This window comes from Falco punctatus, assembly GCF_963210335.1.
Source record: "Falco punctatus genome assembly, chromosome: 17".
NCBI classification, from domain to species: domain Eukaryota; kingdom Metazoa; phylum Chordata; class Aves; order Falconiformes; family Falconidae; genus Falco; species Falco punctatus.
The window spans coordinates 1,075,318-1,095,577 of NC_137597.1; the positions used below are offsets into that span (position 1 = coordinate 1,075,318).

The 20,260-nt window shown below is 58.0% G+C and overlaps 1 protein-coding gene across 1 annotated transcript; it reads right to left on the bottom strand.

Moving 5' to 3' along the window:
- Positions 1 to 87: 87 nt before the first annotated feature.
- On the bottom strand, positions 88 to 17,169 carry ARL8A (ARF like GTPase 8A). Its single transcript, XM_080367486.1, has 7 exons — positions 16,862 to 17,169; positions 7,238 to 7,318; positions 6,394 to 6,467; positions 4,421 to 4,514; positions 3,158 to 3,225; positions 2,066 to 2,136; positions 88 to 1,927 (listed from the first exon to the last, which is right to left on the bottom strand). Exons 1-7 carry the CDS (start codon positions 16,982 to 16,984, stop codon positions 1,878 to 1,880), a joined length of 561 nt encoding a protein of 186 aa, XP_080223612.1. The 5' UTR covers positions 16,985 to 17,169; the 3' UTR covers positions 88 to 1,877.
- Positions 17,170 to 20,260: the final 3,091 nt, after the last annotated feature.

Sequence of the window (20,260 nt, forward strand, 5' to 3'; positions counted from 1 at the left end):
TGGGGGACAGAGACCCTCACCCACAGCACTGAGGAGGGACAGACAGCAGCGACAGCACGGCAGTAACATGACTGCAACAACACCCCCCAACGCAAAATTGTTAATTTATTAGGAGGCAAAAAAATTGTACAGTTACAAGAATCATTTCTCAACAGAGGTCAAAACTGAGCCAAAATATCTCTTAAAAAAAAAAAAAGAAAAGGAGGGGAGGGGGGGGCTGAGGGCTGACAACACTTTACAATTCATTGAATTAAAAAAAAAAAAAAAAAAAAAAAAAAGGAAACCTCTCTTTGTGCAATTCTGCAAAAACGAGAACAGAAGAGAAACCCCTGACCTCACCGCCCCAGAGCCGAGTAAAGGGCTGGGAAAGGGGCCCCGCAGCCCCCTGTCCCTGGGCCACCGCAACCCTCCCCCTGCCCCAACCTGGGGACAGATCAGCCCCCTGCCCGCTGTGCCGCTGACCTGACCCTACCACACACCCACCCTCCCGCTGCCAGCGTGTCCCCCCGGTGCAGCCAAGTCCCCAGCCTGCCCCCAGACAACCTGGTGACACACTCAGGCTGTGCCTGCAGAGACCCAACAACTCATCACATGGCACAGATGGGAACAGCCTTCCTGACCACCGCAACATTTCCTCTCGCCTTTTCCCCACCTGTGGATAAGGACCCAACCGCGCCCCCCCCAAGCCCCACTGCCCCCTGCCCCACTGCCTCTGCATCCCCCCGCAGCCAGCAGCCAGTGCGGGGAGCGGGGCAGGCAGAGCACCCCTGGCTCTGGTGGGCAGCCGTGTGCACACAGGGGCTCTCAGCCTCGCGCGCAGCTCCAGGTGGCTCCATGCGTGTCCGTCCCCCGTCCCCCCCCGGCATACCCACACGATGTCCTCGGCCAGGGCAGAGCCAGCAGCTCCCAGCCGGGCACAGGCGATGCTTTTTGGCACGTGGGGAACCAGCGTGGCTGCCCCGAGAAGCTGCGTGGGGTTGAGCTACCTCTGGGGGCAGCTGGGCCAGGGAGGAGGCAGAAGCCAGCCCCCTGCTTCCCCCATGGGTGCTGCCACATCACCGGGCCCTCCCTGCACTAGCACCAGCCCTGCGGATCACCACCCCAGCACGGGACTGGGCAGCAGAGCAGAATTTGGCCCAAGCACAGGGGCTGGGGCGGGAACATGGGAACAAGGGAAGCAGGGTGGCGAGTAGGGGCTGGGGCGCAGTGACGCGGCGGCCAGAGGCAATGGTGGGGAGGCTGACTGCAGCGGGTTGCGATTAGTCCCTGTCCCCCTGGAGGGCCGAGGAGTCTGGGGGGCAGCATCACCTGCCCCCCAAACCCTGCTCGTGGGGCTGAAGCCCAAGGAAGGGCAAGGTGGGTGTGCTCCAGACATCCCCAGGATGTTCTCTGCCTGGGAGTTCAGACAGGACACTGGGGATGGGACAAGGGAGCCCCGGGGGACCTGCCTGCAGCCTGGCACAGCCCCATCCCCAAGGGGCTGCCTTCTGCTACCACCCTCATCTTCCTCCCAGTGCTGACCCTTGGTCGGCCTTGGGGAGCCCACAGCCTGCCTACTGCTCACAGGGCCCAGTTTAGTAACAGCGCTATCGCTTAAATTAAAAAATTAAAATATATATACATATATATATACTGTATACACAGACAACAACAGAACAGTGCCAAAATGGGAGGAAGAGACAGACAGAGGAGGAGAGGAGGGCAGTCAGACATTTTCTTTACAATAAAAACAAGAGCTCCACCTCAATGCGAGCGGAGTCTGGGGTCCCCTAAAAATACCCATCTAGAGAGAGAGCTGGAGGGACAGAACAGGAGAGAGAAGGGGCATGGGCTTGTACAATGGCATCTTCCCGATCTGAGCCGCAGTCCGTGGGATCTCAGCTTCTCCTAGATTTCGAGTGCTGGATAAGCCACTGTAGGGTGATGTCTGTGAAGGCAAGGGGACACTTGCAGCCTCTCCCTCTGGCTGTCACCCCCTCCTGTACCTGGGCAAACAGCCTGGGCATGCTGCTCCTATGGGCACGGGCTGCCCCCCCAGCCACACACCAGAGCTGCCAGTACTCACCAATGTTGTCCTTTTCTTTGCAGGAGATGGAGTAGCAACAAATCTCTCGGTCCTGGATGGCGGAGAGGTTCCTGCAGGAGAGGAGCAAGCTCTGGCTGCAGGCCGCCAGGGCTGCACAGCAGCAGCGATGGAGGATGCCTCTGGGCAGCCTTTGAAGGTTCCCTTTGAGCCTCAGCTCTGAGACAAGGGATGCTTTGCAGGGGCAACGTCTCCCCAGGCTCCCAGGGACCTGCACATGGGTTGAGCGATGACACCAGCGCACCATGCCCATGACTGACGGCCAGGTCTGGTCTGTGGGTACTATGCGACAGGGCAGGAGGGACCCAACCCCACGGAGAGCCTGGCCACAGAATCACACAGCTCCCCTCCCTAAACCCTACCCTGGCTGCACAGCCCTGCGGCAAGGTGAGGTAGGGAGGCCGCGGGAGCAGCACAAAGCTGGCAGCATAGGAGCTGCACAGACGGCCATGGGCCAGGGGAGACCTCTGAGGGGTGGCTGGCCGGGAGCAGAGATGCCACGAGTCAGTGTAGCACCCTCCCCCCCATCTGCTGGGGAGGGGACGGCCACCGGCAACGCAGAGGTGGGCTGGAGGCAGCATCTCTGGAGGCAGACGAGGCCACGTGCTGGCACGGCAAAACGTGGCAAAATAAAGGAGGGGTACATGGATGGTGCCACACACCAGAGCGGGATCTGACCTCCAAGCACGGAGGGCTGCCCGCTGCTGGGGGAGCAGTGCCTGCAGCAGGCAGCGGGGCAGAGCTGCCAGAGGGTGGCTGGAGCCCAGCTCCCCCGCCCAGCACTGTGCCTGGCCGGGCCCCAACGCCACCGTGTGGCACATGGGACCCAGCCCTGGCACCAGTCCCCAGCTCCTCCCCGTCCCCACCAGCAGAGATGTCACTTCCACCAGCCACTGCCTTGGGACCTCACAACATCCCCAGCCACTCATCACCCCAGGCACTGCAATGCCAGTCTGGCTGGGCAAAGAGCACTGGCAGAGCACGTCAGGGTGACCAGGGGACGTGGCAGGAACAGAGGAAGGTCACGCTGTGTCACAGTCCCACCATAGCCACCAGCGCCACTGGCACACTTACATCTTCTCAATGAGCTCCTTCTCATCCAAGGCACCGGGCAGGTCTCGCTTGTTCCCCAGGACTAGGACCTGCAGGGCGGGAGAGGAGACACCTGAAGCTCAGGCCACCAGACCAGGCAGGAACCTGCTTCTGCCACTCAGAAACGGGCCCTGCTTGAGATGCAAGACAGCCCTGGCTGGCCACTTCACCAGGACGTGCCTGGACAGAGAAAACCCCTTCCGAAGGCAACCAGAAGGAGCACTTCAATTAACAGCCTTAATTAGCCCACACACAGCACCTCCTGTGCACCCTGTAGTCCCAGTGTAAAGCTGGCCCCACAGCATGTCTTCCCTGAAGGGCACCAGCATCTGTCATGCCATCCTCAGGAGACTCATACTGACTTTGAGCAAAAAGTCAAGTGAAATAGCTAAATCCAACGTTACCAGGAAGAAGTGAGATGTGGATGCCATGCAGAATCTGCTCTTCACAGGCAGCCAGCCAGCCCGCCCAAAAAAGCAACGGCTGTTTGCACCATCCACTGATCTCTCCTTATTTCAAGGCTTTTCACATCCACAAAGGCATCCTCAGACTATGCAAGGGAAATAATCACCCGCCAGGTCTCATTCATCCCTCTGGAGCACACCACGCGACTGTCACCTGACAAGGGCAGCACTGAGGCTGCGGCAGCCCTCTTGGGGTAAGCTGGGGCCTCTGCAGCAGCATGGTAACACAGCATCTCCCAAATTAAATTTGTGGAGTCATTCTTAAAAAAAGAGAACTCAGAAGGGCTGCAAATGCAGCACATTGTGTTGGGAGCTTAATTTAGTTGGCCGTGAACGTTTGATATCTGTGGCAAGATCCTCAATTAGCTCCTTTCAAAGGATGCTGATTTAGGATGCTCCGTAAGCATCCCACCCCTGCACGCGCAGAGTACCCTGCGCTGCCACCATGTCCCAAGTCCTGCAAATGTCACAGCCCAGCAGGTGCTCTCCTAGGAGACAAGACCTTATGTCCCCACCATAAATAAGGTGCAAATTCATGTGAGAGGGTAGATCACACATCAGGGGTTTTTTCAGGTCTATTCTAAAGCTCTGTTCCCTGCTGGCTGGCTAAGCCCTGGGCTAGAAAGCACCATTGCCCCAGCTCCCACAGGAGTGCAGCAGGGAAGGGGATCCCCTCCCCGAATCTGCTCTGCAAGATGCAAGACCCTCACTGCAAACCCTGTCAGCCACGAGCCAGGGGACTGTGAGTGGCTGGGGGGGACCTATCCAGGCAACAGCTCACCGGGATGCCCTGGAGCTGCGGCTTGTCAAGCAAGTTGTGTAGTTCATTCTTGGAGGCCTCTATCTTCTCCTGGTCGGCAGCATCCACCATGTACCTGCAAGGGAAGAGACACCCCTGAGTGCAATTGCCAAGGTCCCCATGCCCCAGTGCTGTGCCGAGAGGTCTGTGCCACCACCAAACGTTGCTCACGTGACAGCCGCACCAGCCCCGCTGCCTCCTCAGCCAGCGCATGGAGGTGATGGATAATGGGATCCTTCCCCCAGGACATCTCTTCCCAATGAAGGCTCTCGGGCTGAGAGCCCTTCGTGTCTCCCAGGGGAGTGGGTGACCTCCCTGTCCCCATCCCCACAGGGGTCCATCCCATTGGCAGCAGGGGCATGGGGGCGGAAGGAAGCCCAGGCACTGCCCTGGCAGAGGAAGCTGCAAGACACATGTCCCCACGCACCCAGGTGAGGGTCATGTGCACACGCCAGCTCCTACTGAGACACCCAGAACAGAGAGCAACAAGTGGAGAACAGGGGGAAGGCCCTGCTCGTCCTCTTGATGGAAGCAGTCTTGGGCATGGAGCAAAGGGCACGCAGAGCCAACAATCAGCCTGAGCAGACAGGGGAGATTTAGGGAAGGGTTTAACACTTCGGGGCAGACACTCATCCTGCAAAGGGCATAAGCGAAGCCCAAATCGGGGAGAGGAACTGATCAAAGCAGCCCTTATTTGAAAGATCAAGAAGCTGGGAGAGAAGTAGGAAACACCATCAAGCTTCATCAGGCCTTGTGGAGTTTATTAAAAATAGGAAAAGAGCCTTTAGGCTTTTCACAGGAAAATGTGGATGGCTGTACTGAGAGGGAGAGGGAAAAACACCACCAGGCACTGCCACAAGCCTTCATCACACCAGATGGGGAAGCAGGGCTGAAGGCAAGAGAAAAGGGATGCGACACAGTCGAGGCAAGGAAGGTAGACTGGAGTGTGACCCAGATGGTCACAGGTCTCCTCATTTCCTCTCAGCCAGACAGGCCACTTTGGAAAAATTACGAAACTATGGAAGGAGGCAGTAAAAGGAGTGATAAAACTGAGATTTTGTCATTTACAGCAAAGCTCACGTAATAAAGAATGTCAAGGACATGTCCCAGCATGGTGACAGTCAGCAAAGGCAGGACCAGACACTGCTGTCCCAACAGGCAAGACACGCGGTCCCTCACTCCTCCTCATCTGCCAGACCTTACCGTTGGGAAGGGCAGTACAGAAACCCAGCCCCCCAGAATCCTGGGGCACGGTCAATTGGTGAAGATCACATCAATCTGATTTTCTGACTGTGTTTGAGCTACCCTGATGCGGTCTCCCAGGGTAAATACTCGTCCCTAGGAGGGGGCAGCCTGCTTCCCATGAGCATCCTGCCAGGCTCATCCCCAGCCTGGGCTCCCTGGGACTGCGCTTACCACAATGTTTGCAAGCAGGGGATGTGTGAGGACACTCATAAACTTGCTGATAGTCAGCAGTGGGCGTTGCACAGAGACTCCTTCTCTCAGCTCAAGATTCATCTGGCAGCACATCACCATCACAACCTGGAAACATGCTGCTGGCAGCCACCCATAAAACCAGCCTCTTGTAAAGGGCTGAGCCGCACTGACGGCCGGAGGGCTGAGGCCCCTGCGATGAACAGGCAGCACAGGGGAAGCAGGGGAGCGAGGAAGGGGAAGATCCAAGGAACAGCCGGGCTGAGTGATGCTGGAAAGGGAAGGGTCTGACATGGCTGGGGGGACCTGGCTGCCCTGCGCTCAAAGCCCGTGGGGGCACCAGTCCATGGGGGCAGCATCTCAAGTCCTGACACAGCTCCGGCAGCGAAGGCACTGCAGTTTCCCTTGCTCAGGCCTGCCCAGCACTCTTAGGTGGGGTGATGGGACTGTGCCCCCACCTGCTAGTGGGGCTCAGCACCACTGCATGGGTGATGGGACTCCCAGCTCCCAGGCATACTCACACGATGGCACTCACTCCACGGCAGTACCGCTCCCACATGCTGCGAAACCGTGGCTGGCCACCTATGTCCCAGAGCTGTGAGAGGGAGATGGTCATGGTTACCCTACCGTTCTGCCCATGACCCTTCCCCAGAGCACCCAGCCAGAGCACCAGGCATGCACCAAACCCACTGCCATCCCCTCCTCTCCGGCTCAAACCTAACAAGGAGGCTCCTGACTCAAAGAAAGGCAACATCTCAGGAAGGGCGGCTGGGAAGTGTCAAACACCTCCTGTGATGTGCCTCTGATGGCATAGAGGGACCCCTTGGCCCAAGCTGGGGCACTCCTCCCAATGCCCACCGCACCTCCTGGCCTTTCACTGATGCATCTGTCATTTCAAACCACTCAGCATGCTCTTGGTAATGTTTCTGCAGCAGGCAGAGATCCCCAATCAGCTTTTCAAGCCCATCACACTTACTTCCCAATCCAACTCAGGGCCCTTGAAAGATCCAGAAGGGGCAGAAACCTCCTTTCCCTTTGCTCTTGAGGCAGACACCACCACTGCAAGCCATGACTGCTCCCACCCTCAGCAAGGTGACCATATCCACGAGTCCCCACCAGCAAGCCAGAGGTACAAGAAAACGTCCAGCTTCGCAGCCCAGACTAGCTCTTACTGCAGGGGTCCAGATCTCCTACATCCCTTCCCATCATCTCCTCTGACAGGCACCCGCAGGAGCCTAACAGGGCAGATCTTGCCAACTGCAGCCAGGGTTGCTGGCATCCTTCAACCTCCAGCAGAAGGCCCACCAATCTCCCTCCCACCTTTCATTGCAAGAGGCTCCACCGGCAATAACATCTGCACCTTACCTTTATGGTAACATTCCCCTTGGTGATCTTCCTCATGTTAAAGCCCACTGTTGGGATCATGTCTTCATTGAACTGTCCTGACTGCAAGGAACAAGGTAAAACTGCGTTAGGAGGCAGAACCCCACCAGCCTGCCCTGAGCAGCGCAGCGAGGCTGACGGCATGCCTAGAAATAACCCCAAACGCTCTGCCAGCCCTGCAGCAGGCACGGCACAAACCCCCTCCTGGTTCACATCAGGAGCAAAATTAGAGCCAAGGAGACAACACGCCTGTAGGAGAGAACTGCTGCTGCTACGTGGGGTGCAGGGTGCCCTGGTGAAGCCCCCAGCTCTGCAGTGAGCTGCCGCCCCCAGCCCCAGCCATCCTGCTGTCTTGGTGGGGTGGCAGAGGCTCACCCAACCCAGCCCCTTCCAGGCGGATCCCCAAGCCCTTTGCAGGAGGCGGCCAAGACCTTCAGCTGCTGCAGTGACCTCAGGTCAGCGGTGCCAGGCCCAAGCCTCTCCCCACAAAACCTGCTGGCGGCCCTGCAAGGACCCCCACAGGGTGCAGGCAGCTGGCCCGGCCCCTCGCCCAAGGGAGTCACCTCCTGCATCGGCTCCTTTCCAGCCACGAGTCCTGGGCGCTCTGGCACGTTTCCTGCTTGGGATCATGTATGGCCTAGCCTGAACCAGACTGACTTCTTCTTTGCAAGTTTGCTGCCTGCCTGCACGGCTCCTCCAGTCCCTGCACCCTGCCCGTGCACAAGAGCTGGGTGCTCATGTCGGGTGACGTGGGGGGACACACAAAGGGTCCCCTCGCCCCGGCCCCAGGAGCTGCTGACACGTTTTCTCCAGCAGTGCAGCGCTGAGCCGCATCAGGCAGGAGAAGCGTGAAATCGCCACGGATACGCAGCATCCCAGGGCCGCTGTGAAACTAGGTTAGTCCTGCCGGAGCGGTGAGCAGGAGCTGTCCCTCTGCTGCCGCAGCAAGATGCCGGTTCACCAGCCCGCAAGTCCGGCACTGCAGCAGAAGGACAACACGGCACTGGTCCATTAAAGCCCACTCCACCTTCCAGTTTGCTGCTCAAATCCCAATGCTGCAAGACAGTCCCAGGCCGAGCAAGAGAGGGGAATGCTCCATGCAGCCCCAGCAGCAACACAACAGCAGGAGCTGCCACAGCCCTTCACTCTCTGCCTCTAGCACCCTCCCACCTGGGAGGCAGCCTCACTGGGACTCAGAACAGGTTTATCCTCTTCGCGTTTTAAATGCATCCTTGTGGAAGGCCCTGGTGCAGGATGCCAGGGAAGCTGACAGGGAAGAGGGCTGGATAACCAGGATAACAGCACTGGAGCTTTTGGCCATCAGTTGCAAAAACCTGCAGAAACCATGAACCACAACTGAACTCATCCCCAGCAGCTCTCTACTGGCTTTAAATCGCAGTTTCTCTAGGATTTTCTGGGTTTTATTTCAGTTAACACAAACCTCAAAAATGGAAGGCAATTTATGGCATTTTCTGATAAGCAGAATTTTGTATCTGGTTGAACCAACAGCTCCTCCAGACCCACCATGTCAGCAAGTCCCCAGGGTTTTCCTGACCTCTTCCAACAGTTCTGCAACACGCACCACTTCCCTTTTTCATTTCCCTTTTGCATTTATCAGCAAAGCCTGTCAGCCAAGGGGTCTCTGAGCCACGGTGCACCCAGAAACCACACCGGGCACTGGCAGGAAGGGTGCAGGGGCAGAGGGGAAGCAGGCAGGAATCCCTCTACCACCAGCTGACACAGGGGATGTCTCCTGTGGACTGAGGCTGAACACTCAACTTGGCTTTATGGATGAGGTTTTAAGGAATTATCAGGCTTTTATCAGATGTGGAGGGCAATTGCTGAAGTGCTCTTGGAAGCTGCAGGCACCTCCATTGGGGATCCCGGACCATACCACAGAACTGCTGGCTATGTGAAAGTCACCTAAGACATGGTTCACATGTGATGGTAGCTCTTCTTCCAGGAAGGGATGGGCTGCAGGAGCCAGGAATCATTTCTGCTTTCCCTCAAGAGATGGGAGCAGGCATGTCTTCATAAGTGGAGCACAGCCTCGCTCCCTGCCCCAAATCCTGCCCCCGCCACAGCGCCTGCTCCCAGGCTGCCTGCAGCCAAGGGGCCAACACAAAACCACTCCTGCTGTCCAGAAAAGGCCAGGCTGGGAACACAACGCAATGTGGTCCAGGATGGCCTGTGCGTGGTCCCTGCTGTCCTGCCACCTGCATCATTGTCTTCAAAGCGCTAACATGCTGAGCTCCTTCTCCATCGGCTGCTCTCTGAAAGCAACACAATGTCCCCTCTTCCCTCTCCAGCTGTCCCAGACACTAACACCTCCAGCACGTCTTCAACTACCTGCAAGGGTCCAGCCATCTGCAGCTCCACTGCTCCACCAGCCCAGCTGAAGGCATGCAAAAACTTCGCTGGACGCATCCTTCCCCCAAGTTTTGGTTATGCAATGGACACAGCATCCGTGCTGACCCCAGTGATCACGCCCAGCCACACTGATTGCTTAGGAATGGGATTCTACCAGGTGTAAAAATCCTTGTAGGCAAGATGGATTTTGTGGCTACAATGGGTGGATCAGGTCTTTGCAGGCTCTTGGTTTTACCTAGGTCCCCTCAGCACCCTGCCCAAACCACCCTGCTTCGGTGTCCTGGCTAGAAGACAAATGACCTTCCTGCCCAGCCCCCCCACTTTCCAGTTAGGTTACTGGAAGAGGTGGCCAGGATCCAGCTTTTCCGGGGTCAAACAGTGCCCCCAGCTCACTCTGAGCCACATGCTCTGCCATATGCATGTGGACACCACATCACCCGCCATTTCAGCCATCGTCCCCTGCTCAGCCAGCACCTGGGACCTTGGCTAGCTGGCACGGGCCAACAACCTTACCCCCACGCCACATTCACCAGCTCTGGTGAGCAACGTGCCGAGCCAAGGAGGCCAGGTCCTGCTCCCTGCTGTGGCCAGGCAGCTGCCACCCTGTCCGAGCACAGGATGACACTGATTTGACACAATCTGCTCTTGATAACCCACTACTGGCTGCTTTGCAGCCCCATATCCCAGGTGCTAACAAACAAGCCATTCCATGGGGACCAGAGATGGCAGCGGCGAAAGCCCAGCCCCTGGTCATCTTAAGTCATGTCTCCACCAGAACATGGTCCTCCATGGGGCAGAGACAGATGTCCCAACACGCCCCAGGCTGGATGGCACCCACCAGCACCTGGAGCACCTTCAACACCATCCAGCCCTACACTCCTGCAGGCGTCTCCTGCTGTGTGGCACAGCCAAGTCTCTGCTGAACCCTGTCCGAGCTCCAACCTGGAAAGAAACACAGGGGGTTTAATTTGTCACCTGTAACCTCCCAACTGGCTTTGTGCACAGCACAGGGTGGGAGCACCTGGCAGCCACAAGCTTCACTTGCAAAGCCACTGCTCTTCCAGGAGCTCTTCTCTGAAACAGTTAAAAAAGACCAGCACTGCTGCATGGGCTCGGCCCAGCACCCCAGCTTGTCTCCATCACCAAGCCAAGCCATTCAGTCAGATGCTTGACCCCGAGTACCCCATTCGGATGGGAAAAAGCCAAATTTAAGCCAAGCCTTTACGTTTCCCTTTTATGGCAGGTCTTACAGCTCTTTGGGGCCCTGAGCATCACAGGGCACCTGTAGCACGGCCTCCTGTGTCCCCTTGCAGAAGACACGGGAGGGTACAGGGCTGTCCCCAAGAGCAACACAGCCCTCCCAGGGAACCCAGAGACCTGGGAAGGGGGCTGCCACCTGGAGCCAGGCAGGATGGAGCTACTCCAGGGCTGGCAGCAAGGAGGAAGAGCCCCGCGGGTCCACAAATGAGACAATCCCAACTTTTGCCCCAAACCCTCACCATGCTTTGGTTTCAAAACCTTCGTGCAGAGGTGATCACGCTGAAGGGACCTGTGTCGGCCAGAGCCCATTGCTGCAGGCAGGCCAGCAGCTGGAGCTGGACAAGCAGAGTGCTGCAGGACAGGGATGGGTACCCCGGTCCCCCTCCACCCCAAAGCAGATGGTACCACCACCACCACCACCTGCAATTAACACACACAGTCTGGCTCTGCAGCACCCCTCAGCTTGGAAACTCAACACTGCAGGCTTTCAGTATGGTGGAAAACCCACGGGCCCCCTCCTGGCTATGTTCCCCATGATGCTACCAGAACTGAAACAGGCTGTACTGCCCTCCCTGAGCCCACAGACTCTGTACCTCAGAAGTAAAAATGTCATCTGGGGACAAGCCTGAGGATGGCAGACAGGCCATACGCCAGCTGACCCTGGAGCCCTGGTGACGCCGGTGTAACCAACACTGCAAGCTCAACTTCTTTCATAAAAACAAGGTTTCTCAGATGAAAGAGAAAATCCTTGGGCTGCTTTTGCTTTTTCAGCACTGCATCACAGCCCAAAACACCCTGGATGGCTGCACTGACCCAATGCCCTGTTTGAGGTGAAGACCCACTGACAAATATGAGGTGCTCCCAGCAGCTCCCCAAGGACATTCGGCAAAGCTCTCAACTCCAAGGTGGAGACGGCATCTGTTCTGTGCAAGAGCTACAGCTCCCACCTCCATCCAGACAGACCCCGCAAGTGCCTACAAATTCATTAGCAGTTGCTCTTGTTCAGGATGCGTCCGTAATGAGGCAGCATCTGGACAGAGGGACAGTGGTGGTGGCCCCATAAAGCACTGGTGGCTCTAGAGTGACCACTTGCTGCTGGCCCAGGCTTTGGGGTGCTGGACATGCACAGCCCCCACCAGCATCAGCACTACTTCGTAGCAGAGCAGTCTGTTATAGAAACTTTGGAGAAAAGCAAAAGTCTCTGGATCCAAGCAAGGCACTGAGAAGGCCCAGTCCTGTGAGCTCAGGGATCGACGTGGGACAGGACTGAAGCAGAACTGCTCTACACTGCACATCCCAAGCCAACCCTGCAACATGGGGGCAGCAGGCAACACCTTCGGAGGACTCCAGATCCTCTGGGACAAGGCATCCCCAGGGGCGAGACCATAGGAGAAGGTGGCTGCTGGAGGGACCAGGAGGTCCAGGACAACTGCCAGAGCAGAGACCAGCAGTTGCCATAAGGACAGAGAAATAAGCTTACCACAGCCTGGCAGTCCTTAGTTCTCTGAAGCTGGAACTATCTCCAAGGTTGCTCTGCTCTGAAAGACCAGAAATCTCCAACCCAGGCCTCTCAAGGCTCATGCTACCTTTCAGATTTGCAATCTCACTGACGTTTATATTCTTCCGGGGCTGCCTTTTAACTTTGTGCTCTTTAATTAAAAATAAATGAATAAATAAATAAATAAATATGAAACCACTCCTTAATTAGCAGGTGTTTGCTATGTCCGGACCTCAGGTCATGCTGAGGGGGGACTCAAGGACTACACTTGGGTTCTTCAGGATGCGTCAGTGTTCCTGCCCGGCAGACAGCACCCACACCGTGGGACACGCATGGCTGGGCAGATGCTTCCACACCTGGCTCAACCCCAGCACCTGCACATGCTTGAGCCCAGGCAAGCCTGGCCAGGGGTACGGCAGTCCCAAAACCCATCACCTGGGCACAACATGATGCCAGCACACATCAGACCCAGGGTGGGACAGTTGCTCTTCCCAGCTGGTGAGCTGTAAGCATGGGTGTCCCCTGCACCAGGGACAAGTGCCCTCTGAACCCTGATTTGAGACCAGTTGCTGGTGCTCAGACCCCCAGACACACACGTGCACACAGAAGACAGAGGCCCTTATAAAGACCCACCATTGAGGTGAGGAAATGAGGTTGGCAAAACACAGCCACGGTTGCCCATAGAGGCGGTAGATGCCCCATCCCTGGAAACACTCAAGGTCAGGCTGGACAGGGCTCTGAGCAACCTGATCTAGTAGATGTCCCTGCTCACAGCAGGGGGATTGGACCAGATGACCTTTAAAGGTCCCTTCCAACCCAAACTCCTCTATGATTCCATGATCATGGAAAAAACCCACTGTCCATTTTTTCTTAGCTCATGATGACAGATCCTGCAGCAGCAAGGCAAGACTGTGCCCCAGCCGCTTTCTCCTCTTCCAGAAACATGGAGAAACACCCCCAAAAAACCTACCACATTCTGTATTATGAAGCTCAGGTGCGACGAAAGCAGCTGTCAAGGGCCCAGACTCTGCATGAGGAGGCAGAACAACTGCCCCACACAAGGACTCGCATCCGTCTCCCACCCCATCCTGGCCCTGCCAGACCCCACACAAGGAGCACGTCCAGAGTTACTAGGAGAGGCAGGTGCCAGACAGACAAGTGACAGTGCATCAGAGCAAGATCTCCTTGCTGCTTCTGCAGCATTCACACCAGCTCCTCTCTTCTCCACCTCCCCAGCAATCCCTGGAGACCTTGCACGACCTGGAGATGCCGCCTCCCCTCCCAGGCTCAGGCACCTAAGTGCATCCTACCGAGACGGGTCAGCTGGTCAGCAGAGGGGGACAGTGGGAGCAGGTGCTGAGCTCTGTGGTCCCCTGAGCCACTGCTGGGATGTGCCTCCACCAGCAGCACTGTCAGAGAGCTGGCCAGCTGCCACAGCATCCATCATCCTACCTGATGCCACATACAAGGCTGATGTGGTTTCCTCTTGCAGCATTGATTCAAATAAGTTTCCGAGCGGTGCTCAAGCACAGGATGCTGCCCCAGGCCCCCCCACCATGCAGATCCAACATCCCTGCACCCAATTGCTGTGGCTCTGCTCCCTTGGAAGGCTAGCACAGGTGGATGATCTGTGACTTTCAATCAACAGCAGCAAAATACTCTTTCTCTGAACATGTCCTGCACCGATGGGTTTTGATCCCCAGCACCTGCTGATGAGCTCCTGACACCCTCTAGTCTCACTCTCATCACCCTCAGACTGGGGAAAAAGGCAGGTAGAAGCCACTGGCTTCAGGTTAAAACCAAGACTAGATGTGTTTTACAGCCTTTCAACCCTCCTTTGCATGCAGGACTTCCAAGCTTTGGCTCCCAACAGCCAGGGAAAGAAAAAATGAGCCCTGAAAAATAAAAACCCCAGCCAGGTGACCCAGGGAGATTAATCTCCTCCAATTGTGGCTGCCTTCAGCAAAGCCTCCGCCCGGCACAGACATAGCTCTGGGCTACTGTAGGAAACCACCCAATCTTCCAGGCAACTGGATTCCATTTTCAGCCAAATGCAGCTAAAAATCCTGGAAGACAAGGATGGCACCAACAGAGCAGCTCCAGCTCCAGCATCGCCCTGTGAGCTGGGGAGCATCACCTGCATCTGCAGAGATTTCTTGGAAGATCTCTCCAACAACGTCAAAATCTGATACTCTTCAGAACGGGTTCTCTGCACCCCCCAAAGCCAAAATCACAGCTGCTTCCCCTTCTAACACTCTCATTATGTCACCTCAAAGCCAGACGGCTCAAACAGTTCTCATGCAGTTCCTGTTGAGTTGGAATTTTCTGTGTGTCAGGCTGTTACTTAGCTGTCCCAAACAAGTTCTTATTTACAGGATGTTTTCTCAGAGGTCAGTGCCTCTTTTTTGCATGTATCTGCCACAAAATCTGAACTTTCCAAGTAACTTCACAGACAGAGATAAAACTGCAGCAGGGACTTGAGCTCCTTGCTCAGCACCCTGAGCCTGACTGCTCTGCAAGGGTGCTAAACACCCCACCACAGACCTCCTGATGCACCAGACGACCACAAACCCAGCCCATGCATGGAGAGCTTCCCTCAAGAGCTGCTGTAATTCCTGGATGTCACTTTTCCCTACACTGGCAATACTAAGTGGAGAGAGTCTTGGTGCATGGGTCTTGCACACAGCAAAACCGCCAGGTATGAAGCATTTACTTGCAGAAGCAGGAACCCCACCAAAGTCCATGCTGAGCCTCATCAGCTGCAGGTATGCCTGGGAGAGCAAGAGGCACACGGGGAAAGGCGAGCCAGGCTGGCAAAAGAGCTGTTGCAGGATTTCTAGCCCTGCACAGGTAAAACAGCCCAGCAGGTTTGGGATAAAGCTCCATCACCCCTTTAATGCTTTTCTGGTTATTAAAAAAGGCGCTAAATAACTTTTCCATTTTTAATGCAGCCTTCGTTGCTACTAACAGGCTAGCAGTGTATGGCGGGTCCAGAGCAGGACTAGCCCACATGTGGCATGGCCACATACCACCCCAGCACGGGACTGCAAAAAAGGACCTTCAAACATACAAATGGTGAGGAAGAAGTCACCCCAAAAAAGGATTGGTGCTCATGGTCACTGACCCAGAGCCACAAAGCTCCCTGTCCCCTGAGGCTGGCGTGGGTCTGCTGGGAGAATCAGCACGAGCACGGTGTGGTGACTGCCAGCAAAGCAGCTCGAGAGCAGGGGCACCATTGTCTCCAGGACGAAAAGCATTTTAAGGCATCATCTCTCTGCACCTGGGCACTTCAGGAAAAATATTCTCATCCCGGCAGCACCCAGCACCAAGGGCAACCCTCCTGGGGGGCACTGCTGCAGTGCAATGAAGCCTCCAAATTAGCTGCAGAATCTCCTTTGGCAGCCCAGCAGCTTCCTGCACCCCAAGCAAGGAGAAGTAACTCGCCTGGCCTTGGAGCCAGGGCACCGAGCAAATCAGCAGGCACGGACGAGGGGGACCACAGGGGAGCCAGGACAGCCGGAGAATCCGCACCTGCCTCCTTCCATGGAACTGCCCGGGAGTGACAACCCCAGCCTGGGCCCTCATGACCCACCTGCCAGCGGCTCCCCCCTCGCAGCACGGCATCTGGAGAGGGCGAGAGCCACCCAAAATCAAGGGGGGAGGCTCTGCCAGGCACCCCCACGGGTGAAACCACACCCTGGGCTCTGGGACCCAGGGCCCCCAGCTGCCGCTCCGCCACCAGAGCCAGGGCCCCTGCGGCTGAGGAGGCGCAGCCAGGGAGAGGCCAGGGCTGCAGGGCTGCCCCGGCGGGTGCTGCCGCCCCTCTCGGGTGCGGAGGCCGCGCTGCCGTGGCGGCGGCACCCCCGGACGGCAGGCGCTGGCCGCGGGGGAGGCAGGAACCTCCAACAGCGGCCGCCGAGCGAGAGTCCAGCCGCAGCGGGCCCGGCAGGGCGCTCGCGCGGCCCCGGCAGCGGCAGGGCCCGGCGATGACAAAGCGCTGCCGCGGAGGGGGCGAGGGCCGGGGCTCCCCCCGGCTGCCCGGGCCCCCGCAATCCCGGGCAGCAGCAGCCGCCGCCCAGGGGGCCCGGCCGCGGTCCCGAGCTCCGCTCCCCGGCGGCCGGGACCCTGTCCCGGGGCCTGCTCCGCCTGCGGCCGCCGCGCCCGGCACCGGGGACGCGGGGAGCAAAGGCCGAGGCCTGCCCCGGCCCGCGCCCCCCGCCCGCCCCCTCCCCACACGCGTTTCCGGGCTGGGGCGCACCAGGGCGGAGCGACGTGGGGGGTGCGAGGCGGGGGCGAACGCGGGGGCTGCGGGCGCGGGGAGGCGGGGTGCCGGGAGACGGGGTGCCGCGGGGCCTGCAACGCGCAGGGGCCGAGCCGGGGGGCGCGCAGCCCAGCCCCCCCGCCCCTCCCCGCCCGGCAGGGCTGGGCCGCGGGGCCGTGCCGGGGCGCTGCGCAGGGGGCGCGCAGGCGGCGCTCACCGCGATCACGTTGACGAAGGTGGTCTTGCCCGAGTACTGCAGCCCCACCAGCGTCAGCTCCATCTCCTCCTTCCAGAAGAGCGCCCGGAACCAGTCCAGCAGCTTGTTGAAGAGCGCCAGCATGGTGCCGGCCGAGCCGGGGCCGGGGCCGAGCCGAGCGGGGCCGCGGCGGGGCGGAGCCGAGCGGGGCCGAGCGGGTCCGGGCCGAGCCGAGCGGGTTCGAGCCGCCGCCGCCCCGGTATTGTCCGCGCGCCGCGCGCCCCCCTGCCGCACCGCCGCGCGCCGCCCCACGCCCCGCGCGCGCCGGGTGGGGCCCGCGCGCCGCCCGCCGCCGCTGCCGCCCCCTGTCGGATGGGAGGATCTTCCGCAACCGGGCGCGATAACTCCCGCACGGCACGGCCCGGCCCGGCCCGCCACCCCGCATCCCGGGCACCCAGCGCCCTGCACCCCCCGCACCCAGAACGTCTGCGCCCCGGCACGCCTGCATCCAGCAACCCCAGCATCCTGCACCCCTACACCCTGCACTCCTGGCATACATGCATGCTGACACCCAGCACCCACTGCGTTCTGCGCCTCCAGCACCCCTGCACCCAGCATCCCTGTTCCCCCAGCACCCCTGCACCCTGCACCCGGCGCCACCCCTGCACCCAGCGCCACCCCTGCACCCAGCAGCCCTGGCACCTTGCAGAGCCCTGCACCTGCTGCAGCCATCAACGCCCCACCCCCCCACAACCCCCTGTGCCCTTTCGCACCCAGTGACCCCTGCACCTGGCAGCCTGCACCAGACAGCACATGTCAAGCAGCCTGCACTGGCTGGCACACATCCTGCACCCTGGGACAGAGCCTCTGCAGCAGCCAGCACCTGGCTCCAACCATGCCAGCTGCACAGACCCCCATTCCTGCACCCTCACGTGTCTCATCCCCTGGAGGCCAGCTCGCCTGTGCAGCCGGGAGTCCCACAAGGCGGTGGGACTGGCCCTTTGCCCCCCAGCCCCACTGCAGCCCACACCACTCTCCCCCTTCATCACCTGCCTGAGATGCACCAGGAAGAAAAGTGCCCGTCCAGGGGCCGAGGCAGCTTGGGTGGCATGGTGGGAGCCACTGCCCTGCCATGGGTGCCCTTTGCTCAGGGCTGACGGAGGCCACCATGCGGAAGCGCTGGAAGCTCCTGAAGGATGATGTGGCGGCATGACACTGGCGGTGGTGAGGGTGAGGTCCCCACAGGGACCCCAGTTCCCCAGATGCAGCAGACACTGTCGGGTGCAATAAGGGTGACCCAGAGGTCCAGTGCTGCGGGAGGTGCAAGGGGACCTCTTTCACCTGCTCTTTGCTTTTCAGCCGTGCGGCAGTGACTGGTTCGTGGGTTTGGAGGCTGGGCTTTGCCCTGGGGCTTTGCCCTCAGGCCTCAGTTTCCCCCGGTAATTGGCCGCATGCGCTTTTGTATTTTTACACTTTGATTTCTCAAGACAAGACCTCTGCAGAGCCAGGAGCCAGCGCAGTGTCACAACTGTTGATGAGCAATTTTATGCGTGCACAAGACACAATCCAAAAGCACAGCTTTTTTAAGGGATGTTTCTAGTAGATGTTTATACAACCTGCTGCAACACCAGCCTTTAGAGATCAGATTGGGCCCTGCAGCCTCAAAACCTCCCCATTTCCACCCGGCCGCTGAGCTGCTGCTGCCCTGTCGGTGCTTTGAGCTGGCTGTGCTTTTGCTCTGCTTTGTCCTTCCACGTTCGTGCTGAGCGCTGAGGGCAGTCTGCTGCTGGCTGTGCAATGCCAACAAGGCTCGGTCACATCCAGGCTGGAACTGAGCCAGTCCTAAAGTAAGGGCTGACACGGGGGGGGGTGGGGGGTGGGGGTGTGCGGGGTGGGATTTGCGATTCCCTTACACCAGGGCGAAGAGGCAGGACCTTTATTCCAGCCATTGCTGGGAAGAGCCCGTGTGCAGAGAAGGTTGCTCATGCACCCACAGGAGACAAGGGTGCTGGATTCACTGCTGGGGCTGCCTGGCTGCCTGAGCCAAATGCGTACAACACAGAAAAGAGAGAAACTGCACTGTGGTTGGATCTGCCTTACAGTGGGTATCTTGGAGCCCTTGACAATTAACGGTGGGGAAGAGTTTCCATCATGTGCTGTAAGTCTCTGAGAAGCTGCCTTTGTTTTCAGAGACAGAAACCATTTTGCTTTCAGAGATGATGCCGCCTGTTAAAGATCCCTGGTAACCACTGGGTTACCAAAGACCAGCACGAACAGATGTCACGTGCTCTTGAAGGGAGGCCTAAGGAAGCAGGAATATTGTTGCTTTCTGTAATTACTCCATTTTAGCTCCTCCTCATACCAGTGAAAAATGCATCATTCCTCCGATTTTTTTGTGTAATTTCTGCCTGAAGATGTTTAACAGATTTCAGCCCAGGGAATGTCCCTACACCAGTTTGGGGCTTCCCACCCAAAGCAACTGTGGCACTGGAGTTGTTAGCAGAGATTGCCTCCTGATAGCACGTATGTTACTGCAGTCCCTGCCAGAGAAACTTTCCATCCAATGCTCAAACAAAACTCACCCCTTACAGCAGAGATGGCAGCTGGGCAAGTCCATGCCCATGCCAGAAGACACAAGCAAATGAGCAAAAAAGATCCTTTTCATGTAATGATCCCCCCCCCTGCCTGTCCCCATTTCCCTTATCCCCAGCAAGGGAAGGGTCTCATGCCAGCCCTGGCAGGTTTGGAGACATCTGGCTGTTTCCTGTTGGATTGAACCGGAGGGTCCCAGGCTCTGCTCCCGGCAGGGGAGCCGCGGTGGCACTCGCAGGGATGCACAAGCTGGATCTTGTCCCCACGGCTGCACCTCTGCAGCACTGCCCCACTGTGTCGCACTGCAGTTTCCATGCCAGGAGTACGGGACTGGGCAGAGCGTCTTGTGCAAGAGCTGTGCATTGTCCAGGACCTCTCCAGACAAGAGCATACCTGAAATTCCCAGAAGGTTTTGATGTAGTTGCTCAACCAAGTTCCTTAAAGAAACTGAATTGTCAGGGCTGTGCCCATGTTAACGTGCCTAAGGGATGGCTTATTCTCTGTGTTCCCCAAGAACACAATTGTGCTGACCAAGCCAATAATGTGGCTTTATTGTGCTATAGCAAGCACCCTGGCAGGTACTCGATCTGGAGTCTGCAAACACGTGAGAACAACTAAGAACTACCAGGGCTCAGCAATACATGATAACTTCTGTAACACTGGGTATTTTTGCACGGTGGGACACGCCTGGTCTACCGCTGGGTTTGTCTCTTACACCCAGTGAGATCAGGGAGAAAAAGCTGACTTTGGCTCACTACCCATCCCTGCACAAGGCTGATTCTCTTGCTCGCCCACTTACTGCTTTTATAGAGAGTAAATGGAGAGGGG

Bases quoted from the DNA above. Each gene is read 5' to 3' on its own strand.
- ARL8A (XM_080367486.1), bottom strand. From the start codon at position 16,984: ATGCTGGCGCTCTTCAACAAGCTGCTGGACTGGTTCCGGGCGCTCTTC. The intron at 4,515-6,393 runs GTGAGTATGCCT...CTTCCCTTGCAG, and splicing joins CGTGGAGTGAGTGCCATCGT to GTACATGGTGGATGCTGCCG. The intron at 2,137-3,157 runs GTAAGTGTGCCA...CCTCTCCTGCAG, and splicing joins AAGGAGCTCATTGAGAAGAT to GAACCTCTCCGCCATCCAGG.